The following is a 23,281-nucleotide window of genomic DNA, read 5'->3' as shown; positions in this document are numbered from 1 at the left end:
AAGTCCCCTTTCTTCTCTGCGTTAGATTTGATTAATCCTAGTTTGTTGGGATGTCATCCTCTGTAAATGTTTCAGAATTCTAATAATATTTGTTACCCTTTTTAAAGTAATTTAAAGACCTTTTCAGTATAATCTATATGTTTTTATCTAACGCAACTAAGACTAAATATGGTACCATAGGTGCTGGAACTAGGGGTGCTGGGGATGTGGCAACACCCCCTGGCTTGGAGTGGTTTCCATCATATAAAGGGTTTACGGTTTGGTTCAATGGCTTTCAGCACCCCCACTATATAGATTGTTCCAGCACCACTGTTATAGTACTTTAAATTGGTACCACAATAAGGTATACCATTGTTAACATTAAGTTTTTGTCAGAGATATTTTTAGTAAAAGTCATAGACAATAAACAAATTCACGGAAGCCTGTGACCTGTCTCTAACTTTCACTAAAAAATATCCCTGGCAAAAAGGGTAGGCAGGTTCAGCACCCACTGCTGCTGGGGCTCCTGGGTCCTGCACTGCTGCGGTGCGTGGGAACTCTAGGGCCCGCCTGCCTGTGGGGCTGGGCTGCTGCGGGGTCCCCTTGCCCCTGGGACAGCTGGGAGCTGCAGGTTACCCCAGCCGCTGCTCGGGGCTGGGCAGCTGCGGGGAGTCCCCGCCGGCTGCCCACCCACGGCTGGGCAGCTGTGGGGTCCGCTCGTGTGGCTGGGCAGCTGCGGGGTCTGCCGACCGCCTGTCCCCTGCCGCGGCTGAGCAGCTGTGGGGTCCCCCCACCAGGGTGGGGAGCTGCAGGGGCGGGGCTGGCTGGGAGCTCCAGTCATGGAGGTCAATGTTAGTCATGGATTCTGTGATCTCCGTGACATAATCGAAGCCTTAAACATTGTGTGGTAAAATAAAGATGCAACAGAAGGTGAATGGACTATAAGGCGGATAGAAAGCTGGCTAGATCGTCTGGCTTAAAGGGTAGTGATCAATGGCTCGATGTCTAGTTGGCAGCCGGTATCAAGCGGAGTGCCCCAGGAGTCAGTCCTGGGGCCGGATTTGTTCAACATCTTCATTAATGATCTGGATGATGGGATGGATTGTACCCTCAGCAAGTTCGTGGGTGACACTAAGCTGGGGGAGAGATAGATACACTGGAGGGTAGGGATAGGGTCCAGAGTGACCTACACAAATTGGAGGATTGGGCCAAAAGAAATCTGATGAGGTTCAACAAGGACAAGTGCAGAGTCCTGCACTTAAGACGGAAGAATTCCATGCACTGCTGCAGGCTGGGGACCGACTGGCTAAGCAGCAGTTCTGCAGAAAAGGACCTGGGGATTACAGTGGATGAGAAGCTGGATATGAGTCAACAGTGTGCCCTTGTTGCCAAGAAGGCTAACGGCATATTGGGCTGCATTAGTAGGAGCATTGCCAGCAGATGTACGGAAGTGATTATTCCCCTTTATTCGGCACTGGTGAGGCTACATCTGGAGTATTGCTTCAAGTTTTGGGCCCCCCACTACAGAAAGGATGTGGACAAATTGGAGAGAGTCCAGCGAAGGGCAACAAAAATGATTAGGGGACTGGGACACATGACTTATGAGAAGAAGCTGAGGGAACTGGGCTTATTTAGTCTGCAGAAGAGAAGAGTGAGTGGGGATTTGATAGCAGTCTTAAATTACCTGAAGCGGGGTCCCAAAGAGGATGGAGCTAGGCTATTGTCAGTGGTGGCAGATGACAGAACAAGGAACAATGGTCTCAAGTTGCAGTGGCGGAGGTCTAGGTTGGATATTAGGAAAAACTATTTTACTAAGAGGGTGGTGAAGCACTGGACTGGGTTAACTAGGGAGGTGGTGGAATCTCCAACCTTAATGGTTTTTAAGGTCTAGCTTGACAAATCGTGGCTGGAATGATTTAATTGGGGTTGGTCCTGCTTTGAGCAAGGGGTTGGACTAAATGACCTCCTGAGGTCTCTTCCAATCCTAATCTTCTATGATTCTAAGATTTACAGACATAAGAACCTAGAAATCTGAGAGACTGTAAGCCCCTTCTGGTATATATGATGAACTTGCTATAACAGGAAGCAGGTATTCCTAGAAAACCAGGGCAAGGTTGGTTGTTTCCATCTTCAGTTCAGTGTTCATGTTACATACATCACAGCAGAAGAATGATCATGAGTTTGTATTCTTCTTTGAGGTGGAATGAGCTATGCCCCAAGCATCTGGATTGGTATATACTCTCCAGGAAGAGATGTTCCCTCCAAGATAACTTTTCCCCCTTCACTCATTCTTAAACATCTGAACCGTTAATGTTCACACTTTCCAAAAAGTTAATTATGAGGCTGTGGCATTAAAATTTCTGTGGGCATATTGTATCATTCTTTTTGCTTCACTAAGATGAGCTGCTCTATTAATTCTTTCCTGGTGAATTGTGGGAGAACTTGTCTGTCCTTTTGGGGCACTTGCTGGGAATTTAGGGAAGGTATTGGAGGACTAGCGGTATCCACATTGCAGAATGGTCACATTAGCTGCTGAAGACTTGTGCTAACTCAAGCTTTAGCATACACCCCATGACAGGCTGGCAAACTTGAATTAAAAGCACCACCATGCTCCTGGGTTTTTGTGTGTGGGCATGATTCAAGTAGGGGCAACACTTGACCTATAACTTGAGTTAACTTTGCATGGAAGACAAATACTAAGATGACAAGACATTCTATAGCAAGAAAAGTTACATTACCGCATCAGAGAGCTTTCAGAACCTTTTCTCCCTTATTTAAGGAAAATCATGAGCTCCTTGTACTGCGTGTTCTAATGAGTCTATGAATCTATGAATAGGTTCACTATCATCAGGAATATGTTCAGCTTGGCGTCCTTCAAGTGTAGTAAAATGATCAAAAATAATAATTCCAAGCAGCATTACAAATAAGTGTTTGTTTACTTTTATTTTAAAACAATCACAATTACAGTGCTATAGTGAAATGTAATTAAAATGAGAATTTACAGGGCATTGTCACCATACTATCAAGAGCTAAATTTTATTGATTGCCAGGAACATATACAGGATTACTTTTTTATAGCAGAGCCATTAGCAACAGCTAAAGTTGAGATTGTGCTCAGTCTCTCCTCCTATACCCAAAAGAACTTTAGCATTACAAGAAAAAACAAACCACAAATTTATGAAAACCAGGAATTGCATGGTTAAGATGCTTCTTCACATACAGTGTAATCACACAGCCTTAATTCTTTGTGCACAGGAAGGCCAGCATCTTGATCCCTTCTCTTGGGAATGACTATATTCTGAAACTGCAGAAAACTAATTTTAGGATATCCTCTATTGTGGTGTTAACCTTTTTAATTGTGACTGTGTAGCTGGAAACAAAGAGGAGAGCGAGCTCAGTGTGTCCAGTGTGCTCTGTCAACCATAAGCAATTATTTTCCATATTATTGTTGCTACAGAGGCCACATTAAGGGTCCTGTTGCATTGTATGAGGATGAGTCATGGTCTGGAATTGTGGGGGAACAGAATATAGTTTTGGTTGTTGTTTTTTTTGGGTTTTTTTTGGTAATGGCAGGATGAGATATTGTGAAATTCCCACTATATATTGCCATCCCAGTGAGACAGAGTTAAGATTGTGTGTGTGAAAAAGCACCTTAATTGCACATTTCTTGGTTTTCATAAGTTTGTGATTAGTGTTAAAAGAAATACATTTCCTGGTTTTCCGACATTTAGGTTTGGCATTTTGAAATCCCACGGTCAGAAAAGATATGAAGACAAGGTGGCACTGTTGTGCAGCAGCAAACAACTCCACCATAACCAAGTATTTTGTAAGTGAATTTCCTCTGGTTTGGGTCTGCTTTCCTATGACTGGAATATCAAGTTTTAGCAGACAATATTAAACTTTGTTTTGAATCTAAGAGTTAGACTCAGGCGGTCATCATTGATAAGTCTTCCAAAAACACAGCCAAGAGAGTCTGCGTGTACAATAGCTCTTTTCAGAGTAATTATCTCACGAAAGGAAAAGACCTAATCTTTATTGACAATTCTATGTTATGCCAAGCACAACAATGGCCCTAAGCATACACCATCTCTGGACATCCCATCTGATCTCTTCAGGAGTATGACAATAAAGTGGCTATAGTGAACTTGGTAGGTAGCTTAGGGAATGCTACAGTAAAATGGTGGCTCCAGAAATAACTGGAAGCATAGTCGTCCGTTTAAAAATAAAAGCTACACAAAACACAACACTGGTCCATGAGTTTTCAGTTTAACCAAACATTCCACTCCTCATTTTCCTTCCTGTCCCAGGACCCTCTACAAAGTGATTCTCTGGAGCATGGGCTGACTGTTCCTTATCCTCAAATCAGTCAAAGTTAGCTCCTGAGTCCTGGATTAGCCAAAATAGCTTATTAAGGTTCATGGGCATGTTGTGGGTGGCCCATATGAGCCTTCTAAGGCTCAGAAGTGTAGGTTGGCCACCAGGGAGCCTAATGATGGAAGACTTGGATGTAGACACATAGTTTTTGGATCAGTGAGCTTCCTGAAGTTCAGTATCAGGCTTCTCTGTGCACATCTCAGTAAGTTGGTTACAGGGTCACTACCCAGCATATTCATGACCAATTAGTCTTTTTATTCCTGCACAACAGAGGTCTAGGGTTCCCCGTTCTTGACAGGGCTGGAGCTATGCCATAGTGGCAGCAAGTCCCTTAACCACAGGACTATCGTCCCCTCCCACACCATCTCTTCCTTCCTCATTCTCTGCACAAAATTCCATCGTGCAAGTATTTGCTAGGCAAACTCACTTATAAAGGACAGATATATAGAGCTGGATAGGTAACAGTAGCCCCAGTGTACAGACAGCTTAGCCAGGCACAGATCTGGCGTAACCTTTTAGGTGCAGTGTGGCTGAGAGGATGAGATTTGATTCTGCTATTTGAGGGAGCTGGATTGTATTCCTTGCTTTGCCAGAGGTGACCTTGTGCCAGGCTTCTGACCTACCAATTTTCAGGCCAACCTGACTTCCTTGGTAGATTTTAGAGAGGATACAAAATATTATTTTAATCAGTAATTTAGCTGCAACCTTAACTTAATTGGAAAAATGGGGGGGGGGGAGAACCCTCCAGATATTTTCTCAAATAGTACCATAATGACCCTTGTATGGTAGCTGTGGGGATTGAACACCTTGAGTTCATACCACAAACCTCTTGAACTTCACTTAATGCATTTTGCTGATGGGTTACATAACCATTTGCTAGATAGCACTAGGACCCTGGAGATCAAGGTTCCTGAATTAAATTCTAGTCTCTATAAAGAAAGTGTGGTATGTTAGTTTCATAGATGGTTATAGATAAGATAGCCAAGTACGTAGATTTGACACATTCATTCTGAAAGGGAGTGTGTTTAGGTGGATGAGACTTTGGATCTGCCATACTAGAGAACTGAATTCTGTTGTAGCTCTGCTAGAAGTGATTTTGTGCAATCTTTCAGTCTCTCTAACTGTAAAATGGGTGCAGTGATAATTGCTTTACCTCAGAGATATGAGGCCTTGGTCAATAAGTCTGTGAACTACATAGAAATATTAACAGCAGTCAGTGAAAGAGGCATGCTAGAGGATGGAGCTGGTTCAGCAGCTGAACTCAGTTCCATTTTAACACCATTTAGTAACAGCTTTGTGTCTATGCTAGACTTCCTGTTCTTCATCCCAAGGACAAAGCTGTACTTGTCAGAGTATCCAGTGTGATGTAGCCATAAGCTTGAGTTCAGCTGTGAGCTGAGCCTGCTCCTTTCTGAAGAGAGTCTGTCTGCTGTGATTCAGCTCTGTTCCAACTCTTAATCCGATTCAGCTCTACTCTAATGTCTCATCTCTACTCTAGTGTATTCTACAGTGGCAACACTGCCGCTTGCATGGCTTTGTGATGCGCATGCGTCTGTATATAAAATACATTTTCTCTTTTTGCAGACACATGATGAACACACTCATACAAGATATAGCTAGCTGAACAGCTATAAAATGCCCAAATTTGGGTCTACAAAAGCAGCTCAGATTGAAAATTCTGACAGTGATAGCACCATGGTGGAGAAACCAACTGGAAGAAAGGTAAAAAGGAAATGTAATTAAATAAATTACACTGAAAGACGATTAACTTTATAGGACTATATAACATGTATGAACCATAAGAAACCATATCATAGGTCAAGGTATGCCATTACAACCCTAGGAAATATATGTGAATCTGTATTTTGGTATCCTGGTCTTTAAAAATCTAGCTAAAAGAGATTACAGGTTTTTGATTGTTAATATGCTCATCAGTATATGTGCAGCAGACATTAAAAGGTTTTTAAAAATTCCTAATCTCTTTCCGTTTAATATTAAAAGAAACTGGATATGTTGAATTTATTTTTATTGTGCCATTCGTGTCTTATGTCATCTGATGTCTTTACGTATTGATGTTGCTATTTTAGATTACTGCATTTAATTCTATATTTTTGTCTAGAATATATATGTACCGGTATGTGTAGTTTTAGTAGCTTTTTCTGAATTCCTCTAGAAAAAGCACAGATCAATGTTGTAAACACAAATACATTCCTTGCGTAGGACAGGCCGTTGTTGAGTGTTTGACATTTGACTTCCAGCCTTAATACAGAAAAAAGATGTGTAATTACCTTAGAAATGCTGCAGTTCCTGGAGTGTGAGTCTACTTAAAAAATTGTGTGATTTAGTTTGAGTGAAGCAAAAAAAGTAAGATAAAGTTGACCCTAAGCAGTATACCGTTTGTTGTTATATGATTATGCAAACTGAAATTTTACTCAGTAATATTACTGTCTCACCCATTTTCAAAACTTCTAAGACCCAGTTATGACGAACTCTGTGTAAGTGTGCTACAGAGAGCTCTTTGGGGTACCTGTATATGTAATGAGCATCCATAATTTGGCAGTAGGGCTCAGAGACATTGAGGGGGAGGTAGTGCTGTCTACAGCACTATCAAATCCCAGAAGGTGGTATGCCAGGGTGCCATACATTGTCCTCTTCTGTACAATAGTTACATTGGGGAGAGGGTGTGCTAAGTGATGCTACCCCGTATTATTCTTCCCCTCTTCTGCCAATGGAGATATTATGTCTTTCAAAGGTGTAAAGATTCCAGGTAGAAAAACTCAGGTTGTTGTGTTGAAAGGGTGCTGGGCTTAAAGTTGTTAAAGTACTGATAGAATCCTTGTTTTACTGTTGGAACATTAAACAGTAATTGTGGCTCAGGTTTTACGTAAAGCAAATACTCCTACTGTAACAATCACCATCAATACCTCTTAAACCATTTATTAAACACTTAAAAAGAAAGATAATTTGAAACTTAAATTGTTAAAATTAATTTGTACTTAATTTCCCTTATTTTCTTTAGCTGTACAATCTTTTAAAAGGAAAATCCATTGCTTGACATTCTCTCAGTTGGTATTAAATAACCTTGAGAAAAAGAGTTAGTTACAGGTGTTACCTCTTGAGTTGTTGGAGTCAATCCTGTTTCTTTTTAAGATGAAGCTAAGCTAATTAATATGAAGGGGGTGAGAGAAAACAAACAACAACAACCAACAAGGAGAAGATTTAGGTTCTATTTCTGCTGATTGCAGTTTAACTTCTGGAAAATCACGGCACAGAACACAATATATAACTTTGTTTGCCACTCCTGGAATCTGGCAAACTGAATTGGGCTTTTAAGACATTTATTTCAGCTTGCCTTTTTGGTCACAGAAAAGTAATGCAAAGTTATACTTTTCCTGGCTAAGATGGAAGGAGGAAAGAGGAAGATGAGGAAGAGGTTAGAGAAATAAAGTAGGGGAAAGAAATTGACGTGCAAGGGAAGAAATAATGGTAAGAACCTTATGTTCACATCCAAATTCTTAGGATTTGGCCAACCTGATGGAGTAGGTGATGTCATTTGGTGAGGATATTGTTCAACATCAGGAAAGTGGTTCAAAGGTAAATCCTGGGGTCCCATCAGGTGGTGAGGATGGGAAAAGTCAACACAGTGAAGCTCACTGGTACACAGTCACATCATTTTTTGCTCCTCACTCCTAAATAAGTTGTCTAGTGCTTCCAAGAAAAACTGCCCAAAAGAGATGGCAGCCAAGTCTCATCAGAATTAACCAATCAAAACAGTTATCCAGTGGTTTCATATACGGATGCTTCCTGTCATCTTAACCACTTTTGTCTATTGCTGAAACATTTTTGTGATATCCCAGGAACTTTGAAAACCCATAATACATAGATTTTAATTCTTACACATCCTGTCTGTGCCAGCATTTTCAATTTCAATTTGTTTATTTTTAATAACATTTATATAACACCTGTATAGGCTGAAACAACTTTATCGTCTTTTACCCCTTTAAACAGTTTGACATTATCCCAGGACACAAGCCTCAAAGCAAGACAATGCACCTCTTTTGCACTGTCTAGCACATCATTGCTCTGTCAGAGGTATAATTTTACATATAGGTAATACATTTGTTCATAGATTTGAGTATATTGTTTCACTGCATTAATCCCTCAGAGCAATTGTAATTTCTTACCTGGGGTAAAAGGAACAAATTGATCACACTCTTAGTGACTGCATAAAACCACTTCATTGTCACATGAGCTCTGAAGAACCTTGTCACTATTTGGTTATTCCATCACCAAAATCTTTGTTGTGTAAATTAAGTTTGCTGAAGTTTATCAGTCACCAATACAAACACAAAAAATATGGGAAATTCCTAGTTAATTTCATCCTTCCACACTGCCCCATATTCATTTCAGATTACCTTTTCCAATGCTACTACCCATCAACATACCTACCTTCTCTAGCATGTGCACAACTTCATACTCCAGCTATGGATTGGAAAAATAAGTATGTGGTTATATTGATGTTAAACATAAAAATATTGAATACTGTGTTGATTAAGAAGAATGCAGGTTGAAATGGTATTTACAGTTGTGTGTGGAAATAGGGAATATATTGAATGATGCTGTTTTGTGACCAGAGGAAGATGTAGAACTATATTTTGGATTTTCCAGGATGATGCAATTTAAACCATGGTGTAAAACATTAAAAAAAAATGAAGTCCTGGATAAATTAATATAGTAGTTAATATTTTAATGTTTCACTAGATAGTTTTATAAAGCAGGTTTTTAGCATTCTGCAAAACCTTAGTTTAATTACGTTTTTTGGCTAGTTTTATATAACTAAATCTAGCAAGCAAGATTTTAAATAAATTATCATTTAGACAATCATAAACCCAAACAGTGACTTCTTTGTACATATACAGGGTTATTAATTGAGCTTTGCATTTGAGGGTGGTGCAGTCTATTCTCATGTACAAAAAAATGCACAAACTATTACTAGTGCTAAATTCTTCTGATTCAACCTAGTACCTGTACCAGCACTATAAAATCTTTAGAAGAGTGGATAATCTAAAATGAGTTTGAGCAACAAAAAATCATGAAGCCAAGTGCCTACATTTAAAAAAAAATACAGTTTCAGACCTCTGAAGTAAAAACCAAGCAGTACAAATGAATTATAACAATGTTGCAGAAGGAAATTCTCCCAAGTGTGGCTAAAAGGGCTGGATAGTAGGCAAAGACATCAAAATTAATCTCTTATGGATACTTAAATGTTTAAAGCTTTATAATTTTAAAACTTTGGCTCCTTTTAGTATTTGAACTTGATGTGCGAAGGCATTGACACTGATGATTAGACAATACTGTAGTAAAGTTGCTGCAGTAGATTCAGAATGAGGAGATGTCAAGGCAAGAAGCTCATTTCACTAAAATATTTTGATATTGCAACTCCTTGTCCACACACAATTTTTGATAGTGGTACACAGACAATCACGCCACTGTTCTGTGAAATAAAAAGCAGTTTTGATTTGTGTGATAGTGTGAATTGAAGTTCAAGTGGCTCTGTGTATTTCCACTTATGGGTAATGAGCCGCCTAGTAGTAATGTCAGAACTCATACGAGTCCTTCCTATCCCTTCCCTCAGTGTCCTCCAACATTCTGAGGATGAGACTATGTAAATGGGTGGTGTGTCCTCTACTATCTCAGTTCCTTCCAACCAGTGAGCCAGATGGAAGTGAACCACTCCAGTCTATTTGAATCCAGGGGTTTTCTCCACTGATTGCATTTGGAAGGTTTTATAGTTTATAATTGTTATTCTTAGTGTTTAGTATAAGGTAGTGTTAAGTATTGGTAGTTTAATGTTGTTATAGAGTCAGTTCCTGTCACTCACTGATGTATCCCTGGGCTGTTTCCTACCTTGCCTTCTATTACCCTGACAGTGACTGCAGTTTCTTTCTCTGCAGCCCCTAGGTGCTTAGCTACTGGACTTTATATAACCTTATAACCTTCACCTCACAGTTCATAAATGGGCATCTCCTCCTTATGTGCCCCTGTTGACCACAGTCAAAACACACCCCTCCCTTGCCTGTTCTCCCCACAGGTTGGACTCTTTTGGACTTTCTTGTTTTCTTGCCTCCAAAGTATAGCCTGAAACCAAAATTACCTTTAAATTATTAGAAAATTGACAATCAATTTAAATGGGAGAAAAAAATCAAATGTTTCAAAATAAGTAATAGACTTACTCTTAACATATGGTTTTGTATCAATTTCATATTATTAGATAGGTATGGTGCCATTCTGGCTTAGTTTTAGATATATTATTGAAAACAAAAGGAAAACATTATATTCATGTATATTCTTTTAACATTTGCAATAAAAGTTTTGCTTTTAAGGGGTGAACATTTTTTTTTTTAACCCATATCTATCTAGGTAGGCTAAAACCTTAGGCCTGGTCCATACTAACCCCCCACTTCGAACTAAGGTACGCAAATTCAGCTACGTTATAAACGTAGCTGAATTCGAAGTACCTTAGTTCGAACTTACCGCGGGTCCAGACGCGGCAGGCAGGCTCCCCCGTCGATGCCGCGTACTCCTCTCGCCGAGCTGGAGTACCGGCGTCGACGGCGAGCACTTCCGGGATCGATCCCAGAAGATCGATTGCTTACGGCCGGACCAGGAAGTAAGTGTAGACCTGCCCTTAGTTACTCGGTAGATAATTAAGGTAATAAAATGTTCACCCCTTAAGAGTTCATGCATCTTTCAGTTTCTCTGTCTCTCTTGTTGACATTGAGCCTCTCAACCTCTGCTGTCAGCATGCCCACTTCTGTGTTAATGACATTCTGAGTGGTTAAGAGGCCTATCGATTAAACTTTTTGGCTACTTTAATGGGTTTAGGTGTGAACAATACTTATGATTTAGTGATATCTGAATGTTAGATCTTCTCTACATGGTATGTTCCCATTTTATTCAATAATCTTTCCTTTTTCTTTTTTTCTATTTGCACTAACTTTGAAAAAGGCCTTGTCTTACCTCATGTTAGTTAATCTGTGGTAACTACTACTAAGGAAAATCCTAGTGACAAGGTAGTTTGTAGCTTTCACATGTGTTACCAGGACAAGGGAAAAGACTTTGGGAAACCTAGAGTAGTTAACAAGGTAAGAACACACTTGTTTTCCTATTGAAGGTGCACCCAAAAAGTGCCCATCCAAGGATCTGGGCCCCAGGAGCATATAGGCAGCAAGTGCCAGTAATGGAGCACAGGCAGCAGCGGATTACCGCATGGGCCGATGGGGGCCCCGGACAATTTGGAGGCCCCGCAGGAGTGGCGGGAACTCAGGCCATACCCCCTGCTCCTCCTCTTCCCTCTGAGACCCTGCCTCCAGCCCAGCCTGAAGTCTGTGGAAGAGTGGTGAGCAATGCATATTCCCACTGCCCCCAGGCAGAGCTGGCTGAGCTGCTCGCCTGAGCCAGTACAGGTGCTGGGGTCTAGGGGGTGAGGAGCAGGGGGCAGGGCCCCAACATATCTTAATCTGCCTCCTGAGCACAGGTCAAAAATGCACACAAATATATACAGCATAAACAGATTAATGAATTTTGCTGCAGTTTGATTTCTAGATCTAGTACTATAGTAATCCAATCTCAAGATGAGAGAGGCATGGATGACAGTTGTATGGTCTGCATCTGAAATAAGTGGTCTTACCCTTTTGGTGTGTGAGGATGGGGGGGGAAGTGGCATGGCCATTACTGCTACCTGCTCATCTAGTAGCAGGAAGTCTAACTAGATCCTTAGGTTACAAACCCATTCTCTGTTAGTGTAATCAGAAAGGCCCGATTCTTATGTTGTCTGTTTATATCTAATATAATTTCTTAGTGGAGGATATCTGCTCAGTCACAGTCCTTCCCTCATGGAGAGCTAGTCATTGCCATCAATGCTACTCTTTTTTATAGTTTTGCTAAACAGCAGTAGAGTGAAATTCTAATTGTTGTCAGTTTCACTGCAACCTACAGGGTTCTGAATAGCAGCTGTGAAACGGACCAGTCTTGTGAATTTAATTACTGCTACTATTACTTGAGAATGCTATGAACAGAAATACAAGAGAGTGGTAAGAAAATACCAATTCTAGAGCTAGTCAAGACTCTGAAATTGTGGAACTCAGTGATAATGCTGTCTCCATGGCATATAATCATTGCCACATCTGTATTCCTGGTAGGCTGAGGAACTCAGTTGGCTTCCATAATAAATTAGGGTCAGTAGAACTAGCTTCGGTTTTACAGTTTAGTGTAAGTGTAGTATACAGGAATGAAAAGTTATGTCATTTTGCATACATTTGTAATAGTGCAAACTTAGCTAAGGTTATAGAAACAGTATTATTGTGAGAATTAGTAATGTGACAAAGTTCCTCCTCTACCTTGGTGGGTCCTGCGCTTATTGGCGGATTTGCTCGCTTCACAGATTCACCCTGTTGGTCAGGAAACAGTCCAGAGACCTTCCCCTCTGGTAGAAGCTATAGTCCAGGTCAATTCCTCCTGTGTTTGATCAGGAGTTGGAAGGTATGTGGGGAACCCGGGCCCGCCCTCTACTCCGGGTTCCAGCCCAGGGACCTGTGGGCTGCGGCTGTTTAGAGTGCCTCCTGGTACAGTTGCACAACACCTACAACTCCCTGGGCTACTTCCCCATGGCCTCCTCCCAATACCTTCTTTGTCCTCACCACCAGACCTTCCTCCTGATGTCTGATAACGCTTGTACTTCTCAGTCCTCCAGCAGTACGCCTACTCACTCTCAACTTCTTGCACATCTCTTGCTCCCAGTTCCTCTCATACACTTCCGCTCCCTGGCTTGACTGGAGTGAGCCCTTTTATAGCATCAGAGGGGGCCTTAATTAGAGTCAGGTGCTTAACTGCCTCACCTGACTCTTAGCAGGTTAATTGGAGTCAGGTGGTCTATTAGCCTGGCGCAGCCCCTGCTCTGGTCACTCAGGGAACAGAAAACTACTTATCCAGTAGCCAGTATATCTCCCTTCTTCTACTCTGCTGTTCCCAACTGGTCTGGGTCTATCACAGTAAGTAATCGTATAAAGATTGCTCCCCTATGAGAATGTATTAAGGAGCTGAGTTATGCTTTATTATATCTTTCACCTTCCTTTATTTTTTCAGGACATAGGGCTTTTTTATCTCTAATGGACTAGGCACATTTATAGAGCTGTAAAAATAATAAACTAATTTAAAAATTGCATTAACAAGGATTTTTTTGTTTGGAATATATATTGTTGCATACATTTTAGACAGTGCCATCCTGGGAACCGCAGCAGTGAAAGCAGCAACCCAGTGGGCTGCCTCTCTCAGGAGCCAGCACCCACGACAACAGCTCCTCTGGCATGGCTGTGCTGCCCCCCATCCCACCCACTGGGGCGGGCACCAGGCTCACCAGCAGATGTTCCTGGTCATGCTAGTGCAGTAGGCAGGGCTGGGGATGGTACAACCATCCCGAAGGAGCTGTCATCTTGGGGCTCTCAGTCCTGGGAGTGGCTGCCCACCGGGCTGTTGCTTTTTCTGCTGCAGTTCCCGATAGAGCTCTTCAGCTCCGTGGATACTGATTTATATCCGCAGATACAAATTTTGTATCTGCACAGGGCGCTAATAATTTTAGTGTTCACTAGTTACGTGGTATTTTTTGTGGTTCCCGGGACTGTGGCATTTTGAGCTCTTTAGATGGTATTGTCAGCATTTCAACTTCAGTGTCATTGTTTTCCATTTGTTGGCATTGTGGACTGTGACAAAAAGTCTTTTTTCAAGCGCTGTGCTTCTTGTAAAATCAAAATTCCAGTCTCTAACCTACATATGTGTGAAATATCTGCCCTGCAGGTGCACTGTTTATGCCATCTTCATGCCTACTTCTAACTTCTCAACTTGTTTACCTCTGCCTACGAATATTTCATCAATGTTACCCAGATACAGTTTGTGCTAACTGTTTCTCATTCAGATACCTAACTTTCAGATGTTGAGACAACAGGGTCATATACTGTCCACACTTAATGAGGAGACATAGAGCTACGTGTCATGGGTATATTGCTATCATTATATCCTTAGTGTCTTCTTATCTCCCCCACATATGTTTAACTAGATGTTAAACCTATAGGAGGGATGGCTGGATTGAGTTGTATGGGACACAGGCAAGAGCTCTTGGTGAGAGAGAACAATTGCCTACCTCAACCCTCTGTGTCATATCTAAATGGTAGGAATGGACTCCTCTTAACACAATCCATGTCTACCCTTGCTAGATTTGTAAGAGGATTATCAGCACTTCACAATCAGCAATGTTGAAGTCTGCTGATATAGCTAACAGTTACAGCAGGGACATTTAAGATCTGTCCCAGACCTTAGGAGAGCTTGTGATTGGTCTTAGATTTCTTTTGTGGTGGCTTAGAAAAACTACCTGTATCCTTTTGAGTTGACGTTTCCAATCTCAGTGGACTCAAATAGGAAAGGTAGATTTTTTCAGTGGGGTATCATAACTTTTCCTTCAAGAAGTCTCCCTAATTAGACTCATGATCAGGGTATCCCCTGTAATTTAAATCTAGTCCTGTGCAGATTGTGTTATTTCTTTTGAATCTCTGAGGTTTTTAACTTTGATGGCTAGAAAGAATTATCTTCATTTTGGCTGTAGTTTCAACCAGATTGGTCAGATGGTCTGTTTGAACTCCACTTTCATTCCTAGTTTTGATTCCGAATAAACCGAAGGTGGTCTTGAGAATTGTACCTTGTTTTCTTCCAGTTTCATCTATGCAGGAGATAAATCTTGTACAGATCTCCTCTTCTCCAAAAGTGCCAGAAGAATGCTTTGTTGTTCATTGGATGTCTACTGTACTTTGATGTATTACTGTGACAGAATTAGTCAGTCATCTGGTAGTTTGACCTAATTATCCTTTGAGAGTGTCTCAGGATGGGAGGGATGGGGACTAAAATACCTAAATTTCTGTGGCCTACTCAGATGCTATATTTCCAAAGACTATAATACAAAGAGGACTCCATCTCTTCTCTGTGCTTAAGTACATTGTGCTATGAACAGCAAAAAAAAAAAAAAAAAGGGGGGGGGGCTTTGACAGAGAAAATCTGTCAAGTAGGCTTTGTTGACTTTGTCCTTTTTTCCAAAGACTGTCCTTTACACGCTTTTGGCTATTGGCTATTACAGCAAAGATGTTAAATTGTATTGCCCCTACTACCCTGCCGTCTTTTTTTATTATTATTATTTTTCTCTTGTATAAAGGTATGCCCAAAATGATCCCAAAAGTTTCAAATTTGTGTATCCGAAGAGCGCAGAAAGTATAATTTTACTTGTAAATGTTGCTTTTGCATATAATACCAATCTAAGAAAATGTTTCTAGATTTGCCAAAACCTTTCTCAATGTTACTTGTGAGATTTTAATAAAATCTTTCCAAATAAATAGATTTCACAATTTTTCCTCTCTTGCTTTCCCCCCGTCCCCTCTCTGAGATGGGAAGGTAGTTTTGAATATATTTTATATTTCATTACTGTATTCAGTTCTGGGTTACATTTGTTCAATATCAGATAGATTATATCTTCTTAATTGATTCTTATGGTATGGGAAGGCAAGAAGCCAGTTGGGACCAAAGGGTGCCATTATTTTAGCATTCCTTTGGTACTGTTCCTGTACTGATCAGTCAAGGAGCCCATCATTCCTGGATTCAGATATTTAAGAAACAGAAACAGCATTTAGAGGTAAAATTCTACTTTTTATTCCCTCCCACCCTCACCTTTTTTTTTTTTTTTTTTTTAACTTTTTCTAAATGTGCTTCTAGCAAGAACATAAATTTTTTTTCTATTTTTCAGTAGTGGTACTTTGCTTTAACAGTTAAATATGTACGTCATTATTTTTAATAAGTATGCACTGTTTTAGTAAGTACACTATTCTCTATACAAACATTGCTTAGTATACTTTTTGTTTCTATCAGAGCAAGGACAAGATTGCATCGTACAGCAAAACTCCAAAAGTGGATAGGAATGATGTGGGGAAGGAGATGAAAGAAAAGTCTTCCATGAAACGTAAACTTCCTTTTACTATTAGTCCATCCAGAAATGAAGATCGAAATTCAGATACAGGTAGAACACTTTATTTCCTTAGCTAATCATTTGTTGCTGAAATACATCCTGATTATAATTATTTTATGTTATGATAGTGAGTTAAATGCAAAGGATACTAACTAGTATAGATGTGCTTGCTTGTTTCTGATTCAGATCTCAGTCCCATCTGATAGGCTCTCATCCCGTCAGGCACTTGCCGAGAACTTGTATGCTGGCACAATTCTTCTCAGATACTTTTTCCAACAATTCCACAAACTCATCCTTCTGCTTCTATTTTAGTCATAAATCTGCCTCCTTCATTGTCATCTCTAAATGCCCATTTGCTCAAAGAAACATATTGATGAATATGAAAAGACAGAGGTTTAAGTGCCACAATTGAAATACAGTGCATATTGTATGATGCGTCTGACGAAGTGGGTATTCACCCACGAAAGCTTATGCTCCAATACTTCTGTTAGTCTATAAGGTGCCACAGGACTCTTTGTCGCTTTTTACAAATCCAGACTAGCACGGCTACCCCTCTGATAATTGAAATACAGCTCCTCTGCCTTCTATAGGCTCACATTCTGTCCTCCTATGTGGAAAGGACTAGGACGGCTAAGCTCATGGAACAAACTGGTCTCAAACCAACCCTGGAAAGAAACTTTTCCTACGGTATAATCTTCTGTGATCTATATAGGCTGCAACTGTGTGACACATTCAAGCATATCCAACTAGAATCAATCTCTTTGAGATTCCATGGTCTTTCTTAACATAGCTGTTTTAGAATCAAGAGGGGGAATATTAGGAACCCCCGCCCCCACCTGCACCAACCCACAGTATTTTAACTTCACTGAATATGACACTAGTCCAATGAGAATTCTGATAGTAGCAAGAAAACATCATGCTCTCAGAGGTCGTTGCAAGGCAGTCTCCACATATAGCATTTCCTCAGTAGGATTATTATTACATTTTCTTCTTAAGTGCCCGTAATTATATATTTTTCTACCCATAATAAGTTTAACTATCTCTGTAAACTTCCTCCGTTAACAAGTTTAGAACTCAGTGCAAGATAAGAGTATATCCACCACTAGTCATTTATTGTCTATCCAGGGCTCATTCATGCAGTTGATTTGCCCCCGAACATGTAGGCCCACTATGAAGCATAATTTTTTTTGCCCCGCTAGAGAGACTATCACATGTTATACCAATTTGAATGGCTAGTAGAGCTATTTATGTTGCATTCAAGATGAGGTATTGGCAATAGACCTCAACTTTTAGTAGTACTTTGGAATTGTTGCATATTATGCTAATTAATAATGCTCCCTCTCGTTTCTGAAAAAGTCGTGTTCCTAGCATTAGATTTTAAATGCGCTATTAGTATCTGCTATCTCAGATAGCGCTTTTAGTGCTAGATACTAGTAATAGTTTAATGTCTGGATTTTAGAAGCATTTATTATTAATATTTAGCATTTTTATATAGTATTTTGCATGTTCAAAACTACTTACAGATATGAACTAAGTAATCATCACAATGTCTTGTGACGTATTACTATTAACTGTTTAACATGTATATTGTAGTAGCACGTACAATAGCAATCATCACAACCAAGTTGGGCTCCATTATGCTAGGTATCATACAGACTTACAATAAATGACACTCCCAGCCTGAAAGAGTTTACAGTCTAAAAGACAAGACATAACAGATGGAGGAGACAAACAAGCGGGTAGGGCAATGTAATATAATAATAGGATGTTCACAATTAGTCATTCTGTAGCAGTGATCACCACTCACCACCTGGCTAGCTGCTGTCAGTCGGGTTGCAGATCTCTGTATGCATTATGGCACCAGTAGGTAGGTTACTGCTGTTATCCACTTTTTATAGATGAGAAAGTTGAAACAGAGGTGAAGTGACTTGCCTGAAATCACCCAGAGTCATTGATATTGCTAGGACTCGAACCCACATCTCCTAACTCCAAACTCCCATGACTAATCCATTAGACTAACTGTGCTGCCTCTGCCATTATCTGTGCTTGCTCACTGTATTTAGGAGAGATTGCCAACAGTTCTGGTTGACTGTACTTAAAGGGGGTTGGAGGTGGGAGAAAAATAGCAAGAGAGAATAAGTTTGGAGAGAAGTGGGATTCATTCTTCTCTCGACCTACCTGCATCTACACTTTTAAATATAGACCAGGCCTAAAAAAGGGTTCTGCAACTGATGAACTGCTTTTTAAAATAAATACCCCTTAAAATGCTGCTTCGAAGGCTAAACTATATTCTGCACCATAAAATTTAAAATTCTGCAACAAAAAAAGAAAAATTCTGCACACGATATTTTCAAATTCTGCAAAATTCTGCGTATTTTATTTGTCAAAATAACACAATTAATTACACCAGTGTCAATTATTTTTGGTCATTTATTTCAAAATACCTGTCAGCAAGTATGTCTGTAACAATACAGACAACAAAAATGATACAGGAAATGTTTTTTGACAAATAGATTTCTTACTAGGCATATTAATACAGAACTCTGAGTAATAATTCATTTAAACTACAATACAGAATCGTATTTCCCGCATCCCTCAGAAGCAGTGCAAAGGCTTGGGGGAGTCGGGTAACACAGGAGCTGAGGGAGAGGGAAGTAATTGCTGGGAAGGAGCCTGGGTGTGAACTTGGAGGGTTGTTGGGTATGGGTGGGAAAAGTATGGAACAGGTTTTTTGGGTGGGCAGCGAGGGATTGTTAGGGAGCTTCCCCCATGGAGACCCTGGCTGACCCCTAGCCTCTTCCATTCAGGCAGGCACATTTGCCCCTGTCCCCATGTGTCCTTGCACCCCCTGTCCATGTGTGTCCCTCCATCCCCACTCAGACATCCACTCCCCCCCCATCCCCATCTGGCCCTGCACCTCTACTCCAATTTTTCCTCTCTTCTGGTAGTCTGAGGATGAACAGTAAGACAAAATTGTTTTTGGTATGAACACTTCTGTTTGATTCTTCTGCCTGATTAACAGGCAGAAAGATAATTTAGTTGTCTAAGTAGTAGAAACTCTATTGAAGGTAGGAAAATCTTCCTTTCCCCACTTACCATGAGTAATGAGGTATAGGTTTTTGTTTATAAGTTCTTTACATGGTTGATTGCGGTTCTTTCTTCTTGTCTTTTTGTGAATAATTAGTCTCTGGGCAAAACTTAAATATGTTTGGTTCTCTTAACCTCTTATCACAAGTCTTATTTTCCAAACCTTTTATTATTTGTTTGTAACAATAACTTCCTTGTTTTCCCCTTCTTGTTTCTTCTCCAATTTCCCTCTTTTGAAAAATGTGATACCCAAAATAATAATACTTCAGTTGAGGCTTAACCAGTATCAATTATAGCTTTTTTTTCTGGGTGCAGATCTTATTAATAGAACCTAAGGCCCTGCTCCTGCAAACATTTATGTACATGCTTCAATTTACACCCTCGAGTAGTTCCTTTGAAGTCAATGGAACTACTTGCATGCTTTAAATACTTATACAAATGCTTAATTTTGAGGATTGGGGCATTTAGCTTTCTTAAAAATGCTATTAACTCTTAATTTGTTTTTTAGTGGTTTTTGTTTTATAAATGTCAAATAAGTGTCTATCTCAAGCTTTCTAGTTTAACATCCACTAAAACCCACACACATTTCTCTGTGGTATACTTCCTAATCATTATTTCCTTCATCCCTATTTCCCACCATTCTATATTTATTCATTTGACTTCTCCTTCCTACATTAAATCATATGTTTTTCTTTAAAATAATTTTGACTTCAGAGAATTTACCAGGATTATACTGGTTTAAACCTAACCTCCAGATTAGTTTGAGTCCATCAGTTTTGTATTGTCCTTTTAATTTGGTCATCTTTCTTGACTTTGTCCTCTGACATTATTAATAGTAAAGATACTTATCACTTCTACGTGATTTATAAACATTAATTTCCTTTCAGTACTAACCCACACCTTGCCTTCACACAGACCTATTAACTACTCTTGTTTCAGGTTGGTTGGTTTGTTTTTTAACCAGATGTGTACTCATATGTCTCATTTTACCCTATGGAAATTTTTGCATGAGACCGTGTGATATGTCTTACTAAAGCTAATATGTTAATTATATTGCATTTCCTTTATCCACTAATGTTGTTACCCTACCAAAGAAAGCATTTGGGTTAGTTTGGCATGATTTGTTTTTGAAAAGCCCATGTTGCATATTATTTTCCTAAAGTGCTTAGAAGTTGATGTTTTGTTCTAGGAATTCACCTTTTTTCTAACCTTAAAAATAGGTACAATACTGTTTGCTTTGGGACATAATCTGTCTTCCATAAATTCTCCAAAATAATTGCCAGTGGTTCTGACGTTTCTACTTCTAGTTCCTTTAGTGCTTCAGTGTGAATTTCATGAGGGCTGATCATTTGAACCCCTACAGTAAGAAGTGCGGAAAAGCATCTAAGAACATTGCCCTTATATAACTTAACCATTTTTAATTGTTTTTAAAGATGTTAAGAAAGCTACAGCAAAAGAGGAAAATGTTAAAGGGATGCTGTCCAACCAAATTTGGCCCAAAAATTTGAGGTTGTTTTTTAAACTTTTTACAAAACAGTCTCTAGCAGAAGAAAGATGTTTTAAAAAAAAAATGGAAATTCCCTTACGTATAGTTTCTAACCCTATCATTGTAGTATTGTACTAGTACAGAGAATCTGAAAGTGAAATTGACCAGAAATTCACTATAAATAGAAGGAAAACTGACTTTTCTGGTTGTATTGTCCAGGCGGAGAAATGTAAAAAGTAAACAACAAAATAATGAAAGAGAAGTTAGATTTTTAAGACTTAACTTTTAACAGTCTAGGATATTCTGAGTGAAATCCGGTAGGCTAGGAATTTTTTAAAAATTTCATATTTAAACGTACACTGTCACTTTTAATAAGAAAATTATTTCAGTTCAAATAATACCTTTATAAAACAAAACAAATTAAATACACAAATTGTGAAGACAATAGTGTTGTGAGACCCAGAAAAGCAAGAATATTTTAACTCAAGGTTTCTATAACGCACTTTACCAAGCCTTGCCTGCCTATTGTAGTATATTGTACAGTGCGCTCTATGAAGAGATCTTGGAGCAGTGAGTGATTTTTACATATCGTATATATTGCTATAATTGGTTGCATGATTCAAGGGTCCTGATCATTAATCGGGAATTTTCTGTGGATTTATGTGATTATCAATTAAAAGCTGTGGAAAAACTAGTCCTGTAGTCTTTGACTAAATATCTAGAGATCTTTTTAAATGGTATGTCAGAGTTTCTCTTTTGTATGCCATACTTCCCTCCACCCCTTGTCTCCTGTGTCTTCTCATTCTGTAGATTCAGATCCAGGACATACACATGAAAACTGGGGGGAGAGATTAATACCTTCTTACAGGACATATTCAGGTAAATGTATTATCAGGTGTACCTGCTGTAGTCCAGTGACTTTTTGTTAACATTAATTTCTGTGTTGATCGACTATTTAGAGTTTATTTTAAAACACTTTGTGAATTCTAACAGAAAGATGGATAAAGAAATGTTTCCGGAATGACAAAGGAATGACTGGAAATAACCTAAATGAACATAATTTAATTTATATGCTACCTTTCATCACCAAGTATCCATAAGTGCAACTGTTTAACACCATTCTTCAATGCTAAGCAGTTAGGACAGGAATGTATTACCATCATTTGCTGAATACACTGTTCAAAATATAAAGTGATGATAAACATAGGTAAAATAGAAGGTGACAGAAAATGTACAGTATACTGCACTGCAAACATGCAAGACAGATCTTTAAAGTGTGTCTAACTATATCAGTATTGGTTTTGGCACATTATTTTGCCACGTTGAACATTGTTAAAACAACATTGAGGTGTAATTCTGAAATAAAAGTTAAATATATAAAACTTTTTTGTACAAAAGAACCATGGGCAATAAGTAGTATGAATTTATAAACACAAATCATGCCAGACAAACTAAAGCACTTTTTTTTTTTGGATAGAATTACTAAATTAGCGGATGAAGAGTACACAGTAAATATTCCATGGAGCGGATCACACTCCTCCATAGTTGAAACCAGAATAAAAAACTATAAATTCACATGTGCACAGTTCTATAATTTTTCATGCTTAAAACAGTTTTGATTAACATTGTTTTTGAAATTTAAAACAGAAGTATGTATCTATTGTTTGCTTCTCTTTTCCTCAGAGAGCATTAAGTCTGGAGAAACTGTAGGAACATCAAGCTTTGCAGGGAGGCAGCAGCAGAAGGGGGAGCTTAGAGTGGTGAGCAAAGAGGAGTATGGGTCAGGCAGAGGAGGAGTTTGTTACAGCAGATCTATGACAGAAAAGAAGGGAGGTGGAAAGGGAGAGGATAGGAGCAGAAAGGAGACTTCTTGGGGCTAGGGGAGGAAGTGGATGCAAACAGAAAAGGGATTGCAGGGGGCAAAGAAGGGCAGCAGAGAAGGGACTATTGCAGAGGACTAGAGGAGTATGGAATATGGTGGAGTCCTTAATGGAATTTAGGCTTCTAGATACTTAAGTCACTTGGAAATTTTGCACTTAGTGTATCAATATATGCCAACAACTCCTTTACCCAGCTTGACTTTTTATTTGCTTTACATGAAGAGTTTGCTCTTTTAGTGCATTTGCAATTTACCTCCTCTATATGTTACTACAGTCTGTACTAATAATGTCTCCTCCAGCATTAAGATTATTGCTTCCACAGACTGCAGAATTCTTAAAAGCTTTCATGAAAAAAGAGGATGAGGGGAAGATGGAAGAATTACATTGTACTAGTACAAAGGCTTTTCGAAATTTAAG

General features: G+C 39.4%; 1 protein-coding gene across 2 annotated transcripts in view; it reads left to right on the top strand.

Annotated features, from left to right (window-relative positions):
* The window catches only part of ANKRD12 (ankyrin repeat domain 12), a 110,381-nt gene that overhangs the window by 27,956 nt on the left and 59,144 nt on the right, over positions 1 to 23,281 (top strand). The window contains exons 2-4 of one of the 2 annotated variants that reach the window (XM_026661135.2): positions 5,938 to 6,075; positions 16,315 to 16,462; positions 21,795 to 21,863. In XM_026661135.2, coding sequence (XP_026516920.1) covers positions 5,989 to 6,075; positions 16,315 to 16,462; positions 21,795 to 21,863 — 304 coding nt within the window. In that variant the 5' untranslated portion in view covers positions 5,938 to 5,988. The remainder of the gene's footprint in view (positions 1 to 5,937; positions 6,076 to 16,314; positions 16,463 to 21,794; positions 21,864 to 23,281) is intronic. The other variant, XM_026661138.2, reaches the window with a different exon arrangement.

The sequence above is a fragment of the Terrapene carolina genome, unplaced genomic scaffold (assembly GCF_002925995.2).
Source record: "Terrapene carolina triunguis isolate 2854851 unplaced genomic scaffold, T_m_triunguis-2.0 Scaffold58, whole genome shotgun sequence".
Lineage (NCBI taxonomy): Eukaryota > Metazoa > Chordata > Testudines > Emydidae > Terrapene > Terrapene triunguis.
This window is presented reverse-complemented; position numbering and strand designations above follow the sequence as displayed.